Here is a 21642-nt window from a genome sequence, read left to right as displayed (position 1 = left end):
TATATTTATATATATACCGTCTCGTTTTCTTTTTATTCTCCCGTATATACATATATACAGCTCGTGCAGACTTATTCTTCTTCTTATTTTTCGGCGGCAGGGAGGGGGCGAGTTGGAACCTTGGGGCCTTCGTCTTCTCTCGGGAGATGCTTAACGTGCCCTCCCCGTTGATGGCCGACGCTCGATGAAGAAAAGAAAAGAAAAAAAAGGTATGAAAAATAATAATTGAGAGGAGAGGCGGTGCTGGCGATGCCGAGAGCTGACGACGCGGCGTCTTCTTCTCTCGGAGCTGGATGATGGAGACACTGAATTTCAGTCGCGATTTCTCTCTCTCTCTCTCGCGTTGTTTTCATCATCGCTCCATACTTACACAGTTTCGTCGAGGACGGGAGTTTTTGTAAATTAATCACTCGCTCGTTCGGATACACGTATACGGATATTTTCAGCCCAAGGCATACACATTTTTACATATGACGACAAAAAGGCACAATATTCGATTGCGCGGTAATCTCTTGAAACGGAGAGTTGATTTGGTTCTTGTTCCGTGTGAGTATGTGTCAACTATATACATATACACATGTTAAAAAAAAAAAAAAAAAACAAGAGCAATAAACGTGGTATATACGAACGAAAAAACGAGATGGTCGCGATGATATATATAATCATACATAGAAGCTCTCGTCCGACCGTATGAGGGAATGTGTTAAAGTTTGGCGCGCAGAGAGAGAAATCACATCGCAATATTTAAATTGCCGAGCGCGACGCGAGAAACGCTCGATCGCTCGAGCTCTGGTAGAAAAAAAAAAAAAAAAAGAAAAAAAAAAGAAACACGGCAAGGCAGCAGTTGAAAAAAAAAAAAAAATATATCCTACACGAGTCGCGAGCGCGCGCGCAATCACCAAAGCGATCCGCACGAGCGCGTGTGAGCGTAATCTTCTTCGCTAAGCTCCTGTGTGTGTGTGTGTGTGTGTGTACACACACTGTGCAAATATATATACACACACACGGTCGCGCGTACAGCAGCTATACACCCAAATCGATTCATTCGGGTGTACGTTCATCTGCACGTATTGAGTCGCGTGTCATGCGTGCACGCGGGTAAACAAAAAAGTTTACGCAGTACAGGTAGGTACATATAATATGTTTACGCGAAAAAGATATATTGTAGATAGGTACATGGAAGGGCGGAGAAAACAGTGCATGGATAGTAAGTAGGTATCGGCACTACCGATCTTCTATGTACAGTTGCACGGAGGAGTAGCGATATGTATATGGTACCATAAATGTATACACGCCCGGGGCTCTCGAGCTTGTTCTATCTATCTCTCTCTAATCGTCCAGGTTGTGCTCTATATGTCTCCGGTGCGAGCGCACGCATGCACATTGTATAGACACCCATCGCCCACGCACTGCAGGCGCCAAATGATTGCCGAGCCGATGTATAGTGGTATACCCCTTCGGTGCTCTCGGCGCTCGAGGAATTGACACGGGATGTGCATATATGTATATATACTTACCCAACGTATCTGTAGCGTATACCTATACACTGCAGCACGTGAATCGAGCTGCTCATATACTCGTCGGCTCGGCATCATCATGCTATTTATACATGTAACTATATAATATGTTATACCTAGACCCCGCTGTCCCCTATACAATTTTTACACGTCAATGATGACAAAATGGCATCATATTTTCATTTCTAGAGTTTTTTATCCATTGAAACAAAAACAAACAAACAAAAAAATAAAAAATCCATCCTATAAGTACAACGTCCCCTCACTGGATGGTAGTGACAATGAAAATAAAATATGACGCGTCGCGCCGCGCTCACTTGTAACATATAAATTATAAATATATACTTACCTCTTACAAAAATCACGCCCGTGTGCGCCTAATCTTGCGATAAACGCGCACCGATTATGTATACACGTATAACCTATACACACCTATACACGTACGTGTACCCACTTACAACCAAACCAGCCACAGCCACCCACTCTCCCTCTCTCTCTCTCTCTCTGTGTCTTTCCGCCGGCATGAGAAAGAGAGATGGAGAGAGTTGGTGTTTTTGCTCGGCCGGTCTCTTGGCTTTCGGCTTCAAAGGAATTCCGACGGTCGCGTCGTGCCTCGGAGGCAAAGTCACCCGAGCCAGCAGCAGTCCCTCCAGACATATTATATACCTATATGTGTGTGTGAGAGAGAGAAAAGTGGCGGCGTTAATGAGCGGCCTCCTCCTCCCTCGTTCTCCGCTCCTCGTTTTTTCGCGCACGCACGCCGGCATCATCAGCCGACGAGTCGACCTTGCTGATGGAGCTTCCCCCCCCACGTTCCTTCCTTCCTCGCCCCATTATCTCCATCCTCTCGCTCCAGCCTTGCTCGCTCGATGTTAAGTATATATATGTATATGTACATATGCTCTCTTCGATCCTCTCGTCGAGGTATATACTACTATATACATATATCTCTCGTCGAACCAAGTGTGTGTAACTATGTACAAGTACTGTACAAAGGGTGGAAAGGGAAACAGACCGAGATATTGTTGTTGTTATATAACACGGTACCTATGACGCGCCCGTCCGAACTATACGCTCCACCCTTGTTCGCTCGCGCTTGACTTACTCTAGGGAAGTTTGTTCTTTTGCTCGCTCGTTTTTGTTGTTGTGTTGCAGGTACGGAAAACTCCGGGTGTAGACAATGAACAAAAATAAAAATAAAAAAAAACCAAACATTTTACTCTCCATGTACCACAGTTCTATGAATAGTATATACCCAGTGGTTTTAGCTTGGAAAAAGTACTCTTTGTCCACTTTTTTTTTGTATATAATTATTATGATTTCCGCATGCGTATAGGTATAGGTACATTGTATCGAAAGTTATATACGTTGACGGTGACAGTTCTACATACATATGTGTGTGTGGTAATAGTATATGTATAATCAAAAGTTAAGCAAAAGCAGCTTTTCGGCTTGATTGCCGTGTGACTTTCCAGCGACAGCTTTCACGCGTCGACCGACACCCGAGAAACCTTACAATATTGGCTCTATCGTTGATGTTTTTCCTTTTTTTTTTTTTTTTTATTCATTCATACGCGGTAAAAAATAAGTAAATCTTTTTTGACAAACACGAAAATCCAATGTTCATCGCTGCTCGAGTCATCCAACGATAAATTATTGTTCAAACGCGTCTCTTTTTGTGGTTTTATTACCAATCTACCCCGTAACTTTCAAGTGATCGAAATGATTAACCTCGATGATTCGACGCAGAGCTGAGAGCAATAAATCGTGAACTTTATTTTATGTATGTACAACGTATGGCCACTATTCCACCCCTTGAAATCAAATTGCCCACATGAGTGCAGCCAAAGGAAGCAAAAAGCTGCAGATGTGACTCGTATAGGTAGGTATCTGTATATATATCGGGCAAGTACCTCTGTGATTTTTCACATGTGCTTTTTCACCACGCAATGCTCCTCGAGGAGGGATTAGGCGACCTCCTCGCAGCATAATTGCCTAATTTCCCCCTACCCCCCTTCCTTCTCCCAAGTGCTAAGTGCCCATAGTAGTGCCCTTATTAAAGGAGCCGGACGTAGAGTACTATAATATAAAAAAAAAAAATCTGTATATAGAGATGCGTTTGGCTCTCCGAGCGGAGGAGAACAGATGAATCCGTGCATGGATGGATGCAACAACACGGTTGTTCGGGGGGGGGGGCAATTCGTGCGCGTATGTACCCTTGAAATCCGCTCGCAAACCGGACGGAGGAAACGTCTATTGGGGAAAAAAAAAAAAAAAACCCCTCGACCGTCCCGTGTCGGTAAAGCTACTCGTGTGAAAAGACGAACGAGCGCGTTTAGGAGGAGTTTCGTGGAGAAGGAGCCGCGCCAAAGTTTCCGATCGTAAATCAGAGCGGCGCGCCAACCGCGTCCATACACACATAGCTCATCCTCTCTTTGGCCCGATGATACGCCGTGGCTAATTTAGAATTTCGCGGCCCCCGGGCACAGCTACATACCCACCGCGCACTTTGCGTACCTCTTCCCCCCCCCCTACTTTCACTGTACGACGAGGCTCGTTTAGACACGCCCGTTAAAATATGTTTAGGCCTGTAGTGTCGCCGGATTCCAACGCCACTCGAAGAAGCATAGTGTAAGTTTTTCTTGCCGGCCCAATGTGTGTATTTGTATTTTAAGTGGGAACGAGGAGCGAAAAAGACGTCATAAAATGGCCCTCCCGGGCCACCCGACAATCTACATACGACACCACTCCCTCTTTCTCTCGTACACGCGCCTATACTTTTATGTGCTCGGTTTAAACATTTCGCAAATACGTACACAGCCGCAGTTGTCTCGAGTTCTTTTTTTTTCGTACACTTGTAAGATTGCCCGTGACGTCGGACTCTTCTATTTCTTTGTCCCTCTAGTCCGTTTTATCGATCTCCTCTCTAGTTTCCGTCCCATGGGCGCAAAAAAAGGGGGACGGCGCGCAATTGCTACAAGTATATACTGCATATATTTTTTTTTTTTTCTCGGCGATGCGAGAGGGTTTTCAACCACGTCTCTGATCGCTCGGGGATTCGGCCGTGAAATTGCGGCACTTATCCTTTCCCCCCCCCCTTTTTTTTTACAGCTGTGAAATTTAGAAAACGCGGACTGCGCGTGGAGAGGGTATCAGTAGAAAAGGTCGGACGCGGTAAGACGCCTCTCCCTCCTTTTTTATCTTTCACACCCGGAATCATCATCGCGCAGGGCAAATGTTTGCTCGTGCAGCGTGAACAATGCTCGTAAATAATTTCTCACGCATGGCCCGCATTTGAAACACCGGCGTTAGCTCAACAACCGCGCAACAGTGGGAGATGATAATTATACCGGAGGCGGCGTGAAAATAGAGAATCTTGGGTGAGTTGCAAAAAAAAAAAAAGAAATAAGAAAGAAAAAAAAAACCCGCAGCGGTATGGTAATAGTACAGCGCAAAAGCCGACAACATTACGAAAATACATATACCTCTGTATATAGATATATATATATAGCCGAAATGTCAAGACTCCCACGAAAAAAGCGCGACAAAACGCGAGTGTTCGCTACTACTGTACCACTGCTTGCGGTTGTTGATGGCTGATACATGTATACATATATGTAAACCGTACATACACATACACAAGTGTCATTGCAGGTATATATATATACATATATAATTATATACATGTAGGTATTATTATCATATGCGTGCCGCATATATATATATATATATATATATATATATATATATATATATATATATATATATATATATATATATATATATATATAATATATATATATATAATATATATATTTCTATACATCCATCCGCAGTGTAGCGCGTGCAGTGCTCTCTAACAACGCGGATGCATGTATTCCTTCCCGCCGCCCCCCCGCGGCTGGCTCGTTCGCCGAGACGTGCAAGCACACACCCGCACATAACAGGAATACCCACCTACCACCCACAGCGAGTTACTGCTGTGCTGCCGCTGGCAGAGAGAGAGAGAGAGAGCACTTGACGGCAAAGCGCGCGTGCCGACGAGAGAACGTGCCGTACCGCCCGCGGCTGCGCCTCTCTATACATATGTATATATACATATACGCGCGAATGTGGGTGCGCACTTTATATATATATATATATATATATATATATATATATATATACGTATACACATATAAATAGATATATACGCATGAGGGAGTACGATAATAGCGGAGCGGAGGCAGAGAGAGATGAAGCTCTCGACGCTCAAACGGCTTCGGCCTTTCGCGCCGCTGATGGGTATAGCCGGCTTGGCTCGAGTCGAGCTTCCCCCCTGTTGTCCCCGACCCCCTGCCGTGACGTTTGTACACACATACACACACATATATAAATATATACGTGTCTGATGTTGGCTCGCGCGTCGCCGCCCGCTGGCAAGGGCTCATCGCTTCCGCTCGAAGCCACCCCGATACATTATACATATGTACACGTATCACCCGCACCCTTTTCGCATCTCTACTCTCCCCTTACATCCATATCTCCATCCATCTATCTATATCTGCAGAGAGTTTCTTTCCTATACGTATGAATTTTTTGGGTGTCCGGACTTTTTTTAAATGTTTTTCCCAAGACTTTAGTTCGCGATCGACAAAGGGCTCCATCAGATGCTTGTCAGTTAAAAAGGCATCATCGTGAGCTCACCTGCTCGCGACATGGATATCATTGTTTGAAATAATGCTTCTTTGGGCGTATTCGAATAGGTACTTTTTCATTTCCATGCGAGAGTTTATTAAAACATGGATGACGTAACAAACACCAAAAACCGTGACGAGAGTCTATGTGCCTTCTTCTGAGAAGATGGCAACAATAAAGATTTATAGTACTTACCTATACTGCCCCGTATGAGCCTCGTTGTTGCACGCTTACGTGGGTTACAACAGCCTTGAGCTGATTTTTCTTTTTTTTTTTTCTCCTACAAGTAATCGGTATTGCCCTTATCGATATTGTTTCAAAGTCATTTCACGCTGTTTGGACCAAAACGCAAAAATCGGCAACTCTAAATTATTATTTTTCTTAACGCAAATCGCGCTGATCCACAATTGGAAGGTCAATATATCTCAAACGATAGACTATTGACCCCCTATGGTATTGAAAATTTTTACGGAATAAATTGGTTACGAGTGTATGTAAATCTTTGCGGAAAACCCTTAATAATTTTTGTCAAGTTTCGACGTTCGTAGTTGGTATTCGTAAAAATAAACTGCACGCAAAAAAAGGGTCTCTACTATCAAAACAGAAACAACTGTCCCCCCCAAAACTTATAACGTAGGATTCATGCATGCATACGCGTATATATCTATTATACTACCGATCTCTCGGTCCTTTTTGCGTGTGCCGGGCTACCCCGTAGTTGCACCCACTTGTACAAGCCAGATATACAGGTAAGGTGAGTAGTCCCTATCCCGACGCTATGACGACCCCCCGTGGCCCCCCCTCGTTGAATGACGCGCCTTCACCGCCGCGTGCACGCGCTCGTGTGTGTACATACCGCATATATACATCTATATACGTGCATTATACCTACTGCTCGCGAGCGCGGGCGGACGCGTGCACGGATCGTCGCCTCCTCCTCAGCCCCCCCCCCCCTATTGGGGAGTGAGAGAGAAAAGGGGGCCACGCGCTCGCTCTACTCTACTGCTGTAGGGTATATATAGGTAGATGTACGGCCGTGCCGAGACTGCCGAGTGTGTGTTGGGATAGAGAGAGAGAGAGAACTGGTAAAGCCAGCCAGCCGACCCCCCAGACTCCGCGCGCACCGCCACTGCTATATAACATATTGGTATATATATATACATATGTATAACGCCGCCAAGCCGAGCAAGCGCCGCTATCGAGGCTCGCAGTCTGTCGACGTAGCTCCGGCAGCGAGCACCCGCAGCATCTTTCGGCAACACCCCCTTGCTGTATTCCCCGTACCCAAGGATTTTTGGAGCTAAACTCCAAAGCTCGTGCTCTTTTGGCCCTTTTTCCTTGCACGTTTCAAAACAAATTTGAAATAAGTGAAGAACAAAATATTCCAAGTTTTACGTTTTTCCTGTTTTCGGCTGAGTTTCGCGGCTTGCGATTTTAGTTTAGGCGCGGCAAGCCGCACGACCGGTATACTTGTTTCGAATCGCTCGTGTGAACAAGTGACAGTGCGCGCCCGAACAAAACTAATCGAGTGCCGCTCTCGGAACAAACTTACAGGCCTATAGCGAATAAATCCGCGGAAAATTGAAAAGTGAGTGAATCGGTGATCGGCTTGTGGAAAAAAACAAACAAACAAACAAACAAACAGTGAATCACAAAGATTGTAAATAATAATAACACGCATATATAAGTACTGTTGTACAAGTTGACGCTCCGCGGCAGGCTACACAAGTAAACAGTGAAGTGTAAGCGCGCGTGTGTGTACAATAAAGGTTTGTGTTGCGCAGTGCCGTGGCGTTTGAAAAAAAAAAAAAAAGAAAAAAAATACGAAACAGTAGGTACACTTGTATGTGTATACAAACACACGCAATAAGCTCGCGAGTAAAGTAGCCGCGGGGACCGACAAGTGGTCGGCGGCGCCAGTCGGCCGGCAATCATCAGATACAGCAAAGAGAGGTGCACGTACCCTCATCTCGGTATCATTTTCTCACCTTCCTCGTAAGTACACGCACACACCCGAGAGTGCACTCGTAAGTTGTGTGTTGCACAGAGGTGCGCATTAGCGGCGTAAGGAGAGCACGTGGCAGCGTAAAAGTATACACAAAAGGAGAGACGCACCGTGTGACCTGAAAACATAAAAAAAAAAAAAAAAAAACGGAGATCGGGAGGCAAATACATCAAGGAGCCTGCCCGAGGAGAGAAAGAGGGGAATCTTCGTTATAAACGTACATTGTATCATAGTAGAAGACGCGGTACAGCCAAGGACAGTGGCGATCAAGGACGAGGTAGGCGCGATGCTGAACAATCCGTCCGGCAGGTCGTCGTCGTTGGGGTCCGCTTCCGAAGGCAGAGACACGGTTACAGGGGAGAAAAAGCTCGAGGTGGCCTTTTTGGGGGCCCGCTAAAATGACCGCACGCGTATACTCGCCCAGGCAGCAGCAGCAGGATAACAGCAACGATAACAGCAACAACAACAACAACAACAACAACAACAGCAGCGGTAGTAGTCATAGTACCGGTAACAATAGCGGCAACAGCAGCAGCGGCAGAAAGTCCACGGAAGCAGCTTCGTCGGGTGTAACGGGTGGTGCTAGTGGTCCTACTTGCACCGTAGTCGCCGCAGCGGCCGCACAGTTGATACACCAGCACCAATTGCACCAGCTACAACAGTTGTACGTCGAGGAGTCGAGCACGAGCCCGAATCCCAGTCCCTGCACGACCCCCAGCCCCAGTCCAAAGCTCGCCGAAGGCCGCAGAGTGAGTATTTATTTATTTATTTTTTTTTTTTTTTTTTTTACACCCTCACACGGCCCATTGTCCATATAGAAGCCATGCATGAATGACAAAATCGGCAAAACATCGTTATACACATATGCATGGGGTGTATACTTGCACCTGCGCTGCTACCCTAAACCCAAAACATACGTCCCCGTGGCTCGATGGGAGGAAAAAAAAAAAAAAAAAAAAAAAAAATGAATCAAGACCCCTAGCACGCAAGGGCGTGCGTCAGGAGCGTCAATCGGCAAGGCATACGCAAATCCTCGCCTAAATCTCCACTATATAATATTTAGTATGTACATCGACATGAGCAGCCTGCTCATATAACAAGCTGGCACGTAATTTCGCGTGGGATGCATATATACATATACATTGGGGGATGATAATGGGTGCAAGGGTGACGGCACGTGCAAGGCTGAATCTCCCCCCCCCCAACCTTCCCCTGTACTGCGTACAATAATATGGATTACACAATGTATAGGTGTATACGTTACATCGGTGGGCTCCGCGTTGAGGTGTATAGAACGCCGCGCGTGTAATGTATGGGAGGGGAGACGAGTCGTGCCCAGGCCACTCGAGACCCGATGCGAAGATACGTGTATATATATTATATCTGTATACTCGTTACAGAGTATAATGGTGGATGGGCACACGTGCGCCACTGGCCTAATGAGCCAGACGCCCCAGCCGTATAGGTATATATGTATATACTTATGCGATACTTGCTAGGTATCGCAAGGCCTCTCTGTATAGGTATATAGTCCCACAGGCGCAGATCCAGATGGGGTAGAGACATTTTGCGGGCAGGATATTTATAATATTTATAAATACGCGTACGACGTGATGTGTCAGTTTGCCGAGGAAGCATTTGGTACATATCGTTGTTCGGGATATCCTTATACTGTTCTCAATATTAACATCCAATCATGTCAATGTAAACGAAACTATGCGTGAACTAACAATAAATAAAAATATAAGGAAATTAATGCTCTGTATTCGTTTCATCTTAAATGTTGGTATACGCGGGTAAAAAAAAAACGTCCGAGCTTACATATAAGTACACACCAGTGTACATTATGATGATATGTCAAGAGGAAGCGGCGTGGCGCGAAACTTGCGGTGTGTTATACAGGAGCCAAAGTTTCGCGAGGGTAGGTGTATGTATGGAACGCGTGCGGTTGACCGGGATCGGAAGAGCGTGCGACTACGGCGCTACCTCCAATTTGCCGTAATTGGACTATTTACAGCGAGTTATCGCTGTATCCCCCTCGACGCGACCCGTTGCGCGTGTAAACCATTACCGGAATTAAAACTCCGGCTTGACGTGCCTTATCTCCCCCCCCCCATTTTTTTTGTTTTCTTCGGCGGACGCGACGTATATACCGCCTGCGTGCGACACTTTTTCGTCTTGCTGCGGTTTGGTTCTTTTTTCCTTCGATTTCGCGGGATCTCTGTGTATGGACGGTTTTTTAAAGACTTTTGCACGGCGCATCGATCGACGGCGCGGTAAAACCACGTGATCGCTCCATACTGTTGATTTATAATTTATCTCGAGGCTGTTTGCGCGTAAAAAAAAAAAAAAAAAAAAAAAAAACAAGGAGGAAAGTATAAGTATACAGGAATGACTTTTAGCACCAACTTTTGCACAATAAGTATATAGACTCGTGCAACTTTTGCGGATAGGAGTACGAAAGTGTGAAAAAAAAAAAAAAAAAAAAAAAAAAAAAAAAAAAAAAAAAAACAAAGAAAAGGTCCGCATTGGTCAGTGTTGCGGTGACTTGTGTGTACAGACACGGCAGAGGTTTACACAGGTATATAATATACAATAGTCCAGCGCCCCGTGGCGCCTTTATACATGGATACACGCACAATAAATAATGAACAGCGCAAGAGTGGCCGAGCAAGTGCATCGCAGCGATGCAGAGTGTGTATGTATATATATGACTGTATATTTTATCGAAAGAGCGGCGGCACACTGCATTGTATACATACGGACACAATCGCAGGGGTGAGGGATATATATATATAATGCGGGCGCCTCTCCGGTGCTCTAGTTTGCGAGTAGCGCCGGTATAATGTGCGCACCTATACGCGTAATTCGTGCCATTATCCCTCCCCCCTTCTCTTTGTTCTCTTTTCTTTTCCCGTGATTGTCTCGCTTGCCCGCCTGTGGTTTTTTATTTTGGGGTGTATTTTATGACGTTGCACGGGGATAACACCACTACGCGGTGCTCGGGACCTTTATTTTCTTTTTTTCCTCCCTTGTGGCCGCTTGAGTTTTGATTTTTTTCTTCGCGATCGAAAAATCGCACCACGTAAATCTACATGTTGACTCTGTATAGAGGGTTAAATTACCCATCGATCTACAAGTGCAAAGTTAATGGGCGCTCGTTGAGCCAAGACCCCCCCCCCCCCGATTACCCGTTCAAAGGTTATACAGGCATCAAAAAACACATACGTATAAATCGATCCGTGGGAGAGCAAAGAATATTATTGAAACAATTTCCACACCCGTGAGTGTATATAGCGATGGCCCCCTCGAGCAGCGGGTCATCTCTCGCTCGGTCATTGCTTTTTTTTTTTTCCTCGAGCCTCGGTCTCGGGCTCGGCCAGCTTAAACGCGTATACCAATACGTATGTATATATATACCTACACAAAGTGACGCCAGAGGCTGCGGCGCGCGGCACTTTGCCAAGTAAAGTGGAAAGGAAAGAGACGGCCGGCGAGAGAGAGAGAGAAGACGAGAACAAGTAGAAAGTATATGGAAGGAGGAGGAGGAGGAGGAAAACTCGGCTCTTTCAGAAGGAAGGCTGCTCCTCCTCCTCTTTCCCCATATATATATATATATGTATTCTAGTTTGAATCCCGTGACTCGCGCCGAGGCACCTCGGTTTTTTTTTTTTTGTTTTTGTTTTTTTTTTTCCTCCTTCTCGGCTTCGCGCGGCTCCTCGTCTTCTTCTTGTGTGCTCGTCTCTCTGTACGTAGAAAGGCGCGCGCGGCGGCCTCCTCCTTTTGCTTCCGCGGTTTTCATGCATCGGGCGCCGGAGCGGGCGAAAATCTGTATACATTCACTATATGCACCAACGGTGCTACGTTTGCGTATGCAGAGCAGCTGGCGCAGACGATAATTAATTTAGACCCTGAAACGAGCCGCAAGGAGCCCAAGAGGAGGAGGCATTTTTCTTATACCCACAACGGCGACGACAGCGGCGAAACATATGCCATTGTTTCAACTCGACTGTGGGCGCCCCCTTTTTTTTTTTCTTTTCTTCCTCCGTTGGGTGTAGAAAAGGCGCGCGCGAATGCATTCGTCATGCGTTGGCTTCCGTTGTTTCAAGTGGACACTAATATATATTTTTTTTTTTGGGTATATAATATATACTCTCGGGAGAGGGGGAAGCAAACCTGCAAAATGTCATAAATGTTTGTTTGTTTGTTTGGCGCAGACCAACAAGCCGGCGATGGAGAAGAGGCGCAGGCTGAGGATCAACCAGAGCCTGGCGGCGCTCAAGGCCCTGATACTGGACAGCGCCCGGCTCGAGAACACGAAGCACAGCAAACTCGAGAAGGCCGACATCCTCGAGCTGACGGTGCGCCACCTGCAGAGGCAGCGCTCCCTCGCGACCCCCGGCCTGTCGAGGTACAAGGCCGGCTACCAGGACTGCTCTCGGGAGGTGAGAGCTCTTTCTCTCTCTCTCTACTGTTTACATTTCCCCCCAACCCCGTATCCCAGTGTCCGACCGACACGGCTGTTTCTACTTGCCAATGCGGCTTACGTAAGTAGAAACAGCCGCGTTGGTCGGACACTGGGGAAAAAAAAAACACCTCGGCTCATCGGGTGAACTTTGCGTGTCGCTTCGTGTCTGTTTATCGGTTGGAGAAAAAAAAGAAAAAATGTTTAACAACAAAATCACCCGCTCGAAAGAATGCATGCGGCGCGCAGTTACGAGAGACGTGTACGCAGCACGGCAGTAATAATGATAATAATAATGATGGCCGATCGCGCCGACTGCCGCTCGATGAAACAATCGCAAAAAGAGCTCGCGAAACGAAAGAAAAAAAAAAGAAAGAAAGAAAGAAAGAGAAAAAAAACAACAATAATAACCGCAACGGCAGGCAGAGTAGGAGGTACGAGGCGCGTGAAAAAAGGCGCCGCACGCGCGCTGGGACGATGTACGAGTAAAAAAAAACAAAAAAGGAAAAAAAGAGGAACGGGTGGGAGCGGGGTAGCCGCAGAAAGCGAAAAAGAGCGCGGGAGAGATGGCAAACTCTCGTCGGCGAGGAGGAGGGAAAAAAAAAAAAAAGAAATTGGCAAACGACCGAGAGAGCGTGCTCGAAGCTCGCACGGCGTATATATATATATACACTACATGCATGCACGCGCGCTCGTTCGCCAACGAGATAAAGCCCCTGGGCTGACACACACACGCACACACACACACAGCCACCGACCACCTCGTACACACATATACACATATAATATCTCCACGATCGCTAAAACGCTGGCAGTGTATATAGCACGCATGTAGTGGCAGCGCCCGAGGGGGAGACAGACGCGCGTTCGCATTTATCGCCGCTCTTTCGCACACGTATCTATATATGCCACGAGCACCGATCCGACGATCGTATCGCGCTCCTCCTCCTCCACCTCGCCCCCACGGAGTAGCGCCGTTCCGTGACTACGACGCGTCGCTCGATTTAATGCCCGGCTCCCCCCCCCCCAACGCTCTATACGCTTACATCGATATCTGTATGTATGTACACACACACACACACACACACGCTAACTTGTTTGCCGGCTCGATCGTCTCTATATATACCTATACGTATATCTGGCGAGCGCGCGCCGTCTCCTTGTCGTCGGCGTAGCTGTACAAGCGTATCGTAGAACGTCTGGTTTTCCGTTGTCCCTCCTCCGCACCTCGTCCGACTTTGCCCGCGAGCGATGACTGATTCGAGCCGCGCACGGGAGTGTTGTTGTTGTTGTTTTTTTTTTTTTTTTTTTCGCAAGTATATTCCCCGTAGCCGTTGGCGACGAGGGAGAAGAGGAAAGAAAAGCCCGGGGCAGGGTCGCCGAGCCTCGCGCCCAGTCAATATATTTATACTGTTGCCGGTGGAGGGACCATACGCATCATGTCTTTGACCGGTGCACCATAGCTTGGTTTGTTTACCGGGTGATGGCGGGTGATTGATAAACACCAAGGGGGAGCACGGATTTATCGGACCGATGTTACATGATGTGTACCTACTTACGCGGTCTCTCGGTTATCTTATCTGGTCGGCGCGAGACGACTACTGACGTACCTACTTATAATTATTACATATACCGAGACTGCGCATCTGTTTTCTTTTTTTCTTTTTTTCTTTTTTTTTTTTTTTTTAATGTATGGTATAGCCACTTGAAACACGCGGAATTTTTTGTTTTTCTTCATCTCTTCCTTCGCGGTTCTCGCGATAGCCAGTTTCCCGCTTTGCTCCGTAGGATAACATTTATATTTTCTTTGTTTTTTTTTTTTTCGCTTATTACATAGCAGGGTTAAATGAAAAACGTGAACGAACTTCATCGAAAATAAAAGCAATCGCTTAGGTATGCCCACGTATGCGTTTGTGATCCAAGCGGCTTATCTCCCGTACGGTACTCACGTAGGTAAAACTTGGAAAAGTAAGACTAGGGAAAAGCATGCACATCCCCCGCCTCTGTAACTCGGAATATCGGTATGGACTTGAAAGAAAGCCAGAGTCTCCCCCCCCCCTCTATATCATCCGTGTGTTGGTTATATCGGTATACCGAGTGCGGGTGCCTGTACGTGTATTTTGCAAGCTCACGGGCTATAAATCGAGGAAAAAGAAAAGTCGGTAGGTAAAGAAAAAAAAAAAAAAAAAAAAAAATGAGAGCCGGACCGACTTGCCGATACACATATAGGTATATACGGCTCGATATGTCTATGTGTCTCGCATTTCTCTCTCTCTCTCTCTCTCTTTCACTTTTAGCGTCTCTCTTTCTGTATACGTTTTTTCTTTTGCTCGAAGGTCTTTTTTGTCGTGCCTCCCGGTGCCCTCGAGCTGGCCGATTGTTTGACCTCCGGTATATACATATATACAAGAGAGCGAGTTTCTGATGTATATAATATATGTATATATATGCGCCGAAACGGAGAAACGTGAAATACAAAAAGGCCTCGACGCTGAAAATGTATAATTTTTCAACAACGCGCTTGTGAATTTTATACTCCTCTGTATCTGCAAAGAAAAAGGTAAGAGAGCAAAACGCGCTCGTGAAATATTATGCAGCAACAGCGGCGAATTTCAACCCACCAGAGCTAATTGGACGAAAACTCCATTGGCGCGAAATTTAGCGGCTGTATGAAAAATCCAGGCTGCGCGGAGGGAGTGGGATAAAAGAAACACGAACCACATACATATATATATATATACACAAGCAGCTCGAAAAGCTCGGCACGGGCGCGCCGCGCGGTGAATTCGTAATTTCGCGCGCCACTGCATACGCGCGACGTGAACTTACATACGTATATATTGAAACTCGCCGAGGACGGACGCGTGCGAAAAAAAAAAGAAGGAAAAAAAGGTCGTCGGTCATTATCGCTTCGCTCGTCGCACGCACAAGTACATATACACGAACAGCCGCTTTTGCCAAGTTGGTATCGCTGCTTCTGTACATATATCCACGTAATTCAAGTACGCGTGTGCCGAACTCGTGTGGATTTTCGCGGCGCCAGCCTGGACACGCACAATTTGTATGTACAGTGCACCCATCGATGCGGACAATCCGCGACGACGATCTCCTTTCTTTCCCGACCGACCATCGATCGAGCTTCTTCTTCTCCAAGCACGGCTTTTTTTTTTTTTTTTGCTTGGTATATAACCGCGCCACGCTGTTACACCGACCATACCCTATACAACATATTATACACCACCTGCGCCTTTTTGTGGGTATGTATGTCGGTTCACGCGATTATTGCATGAATAATTGCCGCTTCGCGCGCTTTTGAGAATAATTTATCGACCTCCCCAATTTCCTTTTTTCAATTTGTTTCGTTTTTCACGACCTATATACGTATATGTATATATTGATCAATCGACTCTTATATAAGTACATGGAGCTTGAATTTCCGTAGGTTTTGCCCAACGGTTAAGCATATCTTAAGTTCGATCGTTCCGAACCGAAGATCCCTCGTGAGCTGTTGTTATCGTTATTGCGTCGAGCATCGATTTTCACCTGCTTGACGTGCAAGCGTATATTTGCCCGGCATACCTATCATAAAATTGTGCGTAGCGGCAAAACTTTCGAAACGAAAAATGTGCAATCCCGAGCGTCGGTTCAGCCTCTTATATATATCATCCCAGCCGCGCACGTGCAGCCACATCAAGCGCAGCCCGATGTATATACAGGGAGCTCGGGTGGTGGCGGGCGGCGGCGTGCTCTCATCTCTCTCTCTGTATCTATACCTATATACAGATGGGATAGCTACTCGGCGCACTTGGCTCGCTGCATGTTACGTTCGCTCGACCGACCGCGTTATACCTCACCCCCGCCCCGCTCGGCTGGCGTGCCGTCGACGAGCCTCCCGTCCGACTCGTGTGCTCGCGCCTCGCTGCCCATTATTTCCCACACCCCCCCACCCTCCTCCTCCCCCGACGAGAGAGAGAGGATATAATATATAGAAGGCACGCGGGAGGTCGGGCTCTATGTATGCACTCTACGGGTACACTGGTGTGTGTGTGTGCTAGATATATACACGGCGGCGCGCAGCACGCCCGTCGATCGAACACCACCCACCCTACCTACCTCTGGTGCCGCCACCGCGTATTTATACACACAACTACCTATATATATGTATACCGGCGCGTGTGTCCCTATACCTCGTGCCCGACTGACTAATCTGCACCCACCCACTATGTACCCCCTGTCTTTTCTTTTTTTTTTTTTTTTTTTTTCATTTTCGGGCGAGGAAAGTGACAAAAAGTGATGAGCAACGAAACGATATCTTGGCTGCTGCTTCTTTTCCTGATCGGTAACTTGATTCGTCACCGCTGGGTGACTATGGAGACGGCGACTCGGAGATTAATGTGTATATATTATACCCCTGTATATGTATATACGCGCGTCGGCGGCGTCGTTCCCCTTTATTTATTTACACTCGATCGGAGTGTGGTTATATACCGGGACCGGTATTTTTGGGCTCGAGTGATTTTAGCTCGCCGACATATTATTTCATCGCGCGGCTTCCATTTCCCGCTCCTCCGTTTGACTCTTGGTTCAAAGACACGTATATGATATGACATCGATACGAGAATTGAGTGGAAAAAAAAAAAAAAAAAAAAAAAAAAAAAAAAAAAAAAAGAGGAAAAATCTTGTGTGTGTTTCAGGTGGCGCGCTACCTCGACACCCCGGACATAGCGACGGGCACGATAACCCAGGTGGACCCGGCGATAAAGCAGCGGCTGCTGCGCCACCTCGACAGCTGCGTGGCCGAGCTTGACCTCGACCTGGGCTCTCGACCCGACTCGGGCCTCGGCTCCAGTCCAGGCAGCGTCACCGACCGGGTCCTCGGCCCGGCCAGCCCCAACCCCCTCGACCACCACCCCATCCCCGCCCTCGTCAAGCAGGAGCTCCCGGAACTCGAGGCAGCCGCACGGCCCGACAGCAGCACCGCCCTCCCCGGTGACGAGAACAACAACAACAACAACAACGGCACCACCAGTCGACCCACCTCGGCCTTTGGCCAACTCCACCCGCCCACCGCCCCAGCCCCCGGCATGCCCGACCAGCCCCCCAACGGCCAGCCCAACCCCAACATGCTGTCCGTCGTGCAGGTCAGTTCTTTATACAATTTCATATAAAATACAATACAATAGGAGACAAAGAGAAAGAATCTAATGTGAATGATGGCTCTCCCCGATAGGTGATACCCTCGCGGTTGCCCGACGGCCAAGTGGTGTTCCTGCTGCCGAGTCACTACGTCCAGTTGGCCGCGGCGGCGGCAGCCAACGGGATAAGCATCGGGCCGAACCCGCCCACGGCCATTTGGGCGGCGACCAACATGTCCCTGCTCAAAGCGACCGACAAGCTCATGAAGAGGCCGCTGTGCCCCACGGGCGAGGACCAACTGGCCCCCGACTGGCAGGACCAGGTCCAGTCCACGGGCCTCAAGCCCGGCAAGCTCTCGAGGCTCGAGTCCGAGCAGCCCCTCGACTTTACGACGAGCAGCGCCAAGAAGCTCAAGGCCGCGGCGGCGAGGTACGCGGCCCAACAGCAACAGCCCGAGTTGGCCACGGCCATGGTCAGTTACCCGGTCCCCGAGGACTCGTCCCACGGGGTCGTTGTGGCAGCGGCGAGCGAGCCCGTCAAGGAGGAGCCCAAGAAGCCCGAGTGCTCGCAGGTGCCCACGCCCACGAGGACTCCCTCGCCCGGGCTCTCGCAGCCGACCGTCAAGGACGAGGAGGGCATGTGGCGGCCCTGGTAAACCCGCCCGAGTCGACCCTCACCGCTTTTCCGATACTTGTACACATTATTTCATACACCCCCCCTACTTATATATATATATATATATAATATAGGCGTCATCTGTTATTACTTTTTTAAGTATATATATATTTATATAACTACTCCCTTTTGTTACTTTTATTTATTTTACGTATTTTTAGCATTGGATTTTTTTTTTGGTCATGTTGTACAAAGTCGATGTGGCGCAAGGACACGGAAATAAATAAATAAATAAATGTACCTTTACATCCAATAACGAGTTGGGTCGTTCATCGGTTGCGTTGAGCAAAAAACAATGCAAGAGATTTTTTTTTTTTTTTTTTTTTTTTCATCAAAATCGTGTAGCTATTGTTGAATCATACATATATATAAATATGAGTGCACATATATATAGTATAAACACACTATATACCTACACCCGCATATAATATGCGCATATAAATGTATGTGTATGTGTAGAGAGGCGCATATGAAAATACATCGAATAAGAAAAGAAGGCTGACAAATAAGTATTTCCATTGTTTCGCTACGTATACATAAATATAGATGATGTAGGAGAAATCGATATCGATTAGAGATTGATTGGTTGCAACTTAAACAGCGAAAGCGTCTTCCTTTGTTGCGCGCACCTCCGAGATGTGCCTGCTCATCCGCAATATACTTTGTTTTTTGTTGTTTTTTTTTTTTTGTTCCTACTTTCCGTATCACCTGTTATTCACTGCGCGTCAATGTTCTTATTCCCCCCCCCAAGATTTTTGGCCATGTCGCAGCAACCCGATGTTATATCCCCTGACAAAACTGTGATCGAACAAGCAAAAATTGGTGGCTATAAATATAATACATAATAATAGAAGAATGTCGAGTTGCTGCTCGTGGCATGGCACTGTGGTGTGTACGTATGTAGAAGGTCGATAGTAAAAAAAAAAAAACGACTGCACTTACGCATGTATACACTGTAAGAAAGAGCACACGCGCACATTTAGCCAAGTGTGAGTATAGAGCACGAAAGTTATGTTGTACAACTGCGAGCATCTTTTTTATTTTATTTTTTTTTTTTGTTCTTCACTTCCCACGAGTATTACAAGCGATGGATATTTTATGGATTGTTTTCACGCACCTGTACATATGATATATACCTAGTGATAGCCCGAACGAAAAAAAAATAAAACTCGCGCCATTGGAGTGTGTAATATTATAGGTATATGATGATATATACGAGTAACGTCGTGCATAGATTTATTTTAATGTTATCTAGATTTATATTCGAGAGGTGATGCGGGGACGGCGTAGAATAAATGTAATATTATATTCCAAGAGGGAAAAAAAAAAAAAAAAAAAAAAAAAAAAAGAAGTTTATCACTGCGATTGTATAGACGCGCGTGCATTGTACGGGTAAACTCTCGACACTCGAAGCGACGAGAAAGTTAAGTTACAAGAGACAGATAAAAAAGAAAAAAGAAAAGAACGCGTTGTTTTTTTGTGATGCTGTGTGTGATAACGACATGTAGGTGCGTATATATATATATATATTATGTAAATGTACTTACACTACGTATACACGATATATTATTATAAGTATATATAAGATTGTACATTATATACAATACCATATGAGGAAACGAGTAGTCATACATACATATATATATATATTATGTGGATGGTACATATAATAGGTACCTATACACGGGTGGAGTATTCGCGATGCAATTAATCCACCGGTTGTAACTGTGTCTGTAATTGCTAAACATGTTGCGATCGGATAGTGTAATATTGAATGTACTTAGTGACTCAGTCAATACACGGAAATATTAAAACCACGCAACTCTATTGGTCTGATGTGGACTGTGCTTATTATTCCTGAACCTATCCCATGAGTTTACATTGAACCCCCATTCTTTTTTTTTTTTTTTTTTTTTTTTTCAATCTATACGTATCCACGACTCGTAAAGAAAAATACTGCGACAAACAAGGCACGATAACGGAGCAACACCACGAGGATTTCTTTCAGCCACCTGTACGGTGCTCAAGGTGGGAGAAAAAAAGAAATCTCGGCTCTGCAAGATAAAAAAAAAAAAAAAAATGAAAAAAGAAACAAGGGAGCGCCGCCCCCTCGTTACACAAAAGGGTAGGTATGCGCTATTGGCGAAGCAAAAAAATTATAGAGCGGCAAAGGTCGATGGGCAAACGGTCCTACCGGGCGTGGCGCAGACACATAGCTACACACCTACGTAGCACATACATCATAATTACGCATCCTCATTTTCTCGGATTCAATAATATACGCAGGTAAAGGTATAGGTATATGTATATATATATATACGTTGTATTCGCACTCTTCTTACTTAATGTACACGTAATAAGTGTAATATGCTCACGGCGCGCACCTCGTTTCATCGATTACAGGGCTGCGCTCGGAGGGTTGGGACCACAAGGGGGGGGGGCTGGTATACATGCAGAGAGGCGTATTACGTGCAGCTCGGCGTTAGTGTATATGTACGTGTATATATATGTGTATGCTCACGTGCGTGGTCAGGGATAATTACGGTACACTGCAGCTATCGAGCTCCGGGCCCGCGCACCTGCGCCAATAAAACTCCCTCTGCCACCTACCGTCCGCCTAATTGACAAAGAAAAAAAACCATAGTGTGGGTAATGATCGCGCGCGCGGTTCCTGTCGTGTTACACGCGCCCGTGAGCGTGTGCGGATGATTTTGCGGCTTGGATATTTTTTTGGTTCTCGTATCAAGCGAGCTCGAGACGGGTTTTTTTTTTTTTTTTCTGGAGGGAGCGATTAACAGCATCGATTCCACGGAGGGATGAGGTGATTATAAATGAAACTAAGCGAGGGTATGAAGGGCAATGAAAATCCAAGTGGCGAGATTGAGGTCGCGTCGAGGTGTCCGTGTGAAAACCAGCTCAAGATAACAAGTTAATACCTAACAATAAGAAGGAGGGGATGGATTCGTGTGTCGTTTCGAGGCGCGCCATTGCCGTAAGGGGCCATTAAATTGAATTCCGCGCACTCGGCGCGAGAGAGGGAAGGAACGAAAAAAAGAAAGAGAGAAAAAGGGCGGGGTGCGGCTCGCGGGAACGGCAGACAGGCAGGTACTTAAAGTAGGAACATCCTCCTCGTCAAATTTGCGAACCCGCCAGTTAGCCGCGCCTCG

General features: G+C 46.4%; 1 protein-coding gene across 1 annotated transcript; it reads left to right on the top strand.

Moving 5' to 3' along the window:
* The first annotated feature begins 8190 nt into the window (after positions 1-8190).
* Positions 8191-18513, top strand: Sidpn (bHLH protein similar to Deadpan). The gene is made up of 4 exons (XM_089598853.1): positions 8191-8948; positions 12417-12644; positions 17359-17805; positions 17895-18513. Exons 1-4 carry the CDS (start codon positions 8598-8600, stop codon positions 18453-18455), a joined length of 1587 nt encoding a protein of 528 aa, XP_089454979.1. The 5' UTR covers positions 8191-8597; the 3' UTR covers positions 18456-18513.
* Positions 18514-21642: the final 3129 nt, after the last annotated feature.

Source organism: Copidosoma floridanum, unplaced genomic scaffold (assembly GCF_036245765.1).
Source record: "Copidosoma floridanum isolate Cflo_tuat_1 unplaced genomic scaffold, Cflo_Japanese_pri ptg000006l, whole genome shotgun sequence".
Classification (NCBI taxonomy): Eukaryota; Metazoa; Arthropoda; class Insecta; order Hymenoptera; family Encyrtidae; genus Copidosoma; species Copidosoma floridanum.
The sequence above is the reverse complement of the archived record's forward strand: the minus strand, read 5'-3'. Positions and strand labels throughout refer to the sequence as shown.

Bases quoted from the DNA above. Each gene is read 5' to 3' on its own strand.
- Sidpn (XM_089598853.1), top strand. From the start codon at position 8,598: ATGACCGCACGCGTATACTCGCCCAGGCAGCAGCAGCAGGATAACAGC. The intron at 8,949-12,416 runs GTGAGTATTTAT...TGTTTGGCGCAG, and splicing joins AGCTCGCCGAAGGCCGCAGA to ACCAACAAGCCGGCGATGGA. The intron at 12,645-17,358 runs GTGAGAGCTCTT...TGTGTGTTTCAG, and splicing joins ACCAGGACTGCTCTCGGGAG to GTGGCGCGCTACCTCGACAC.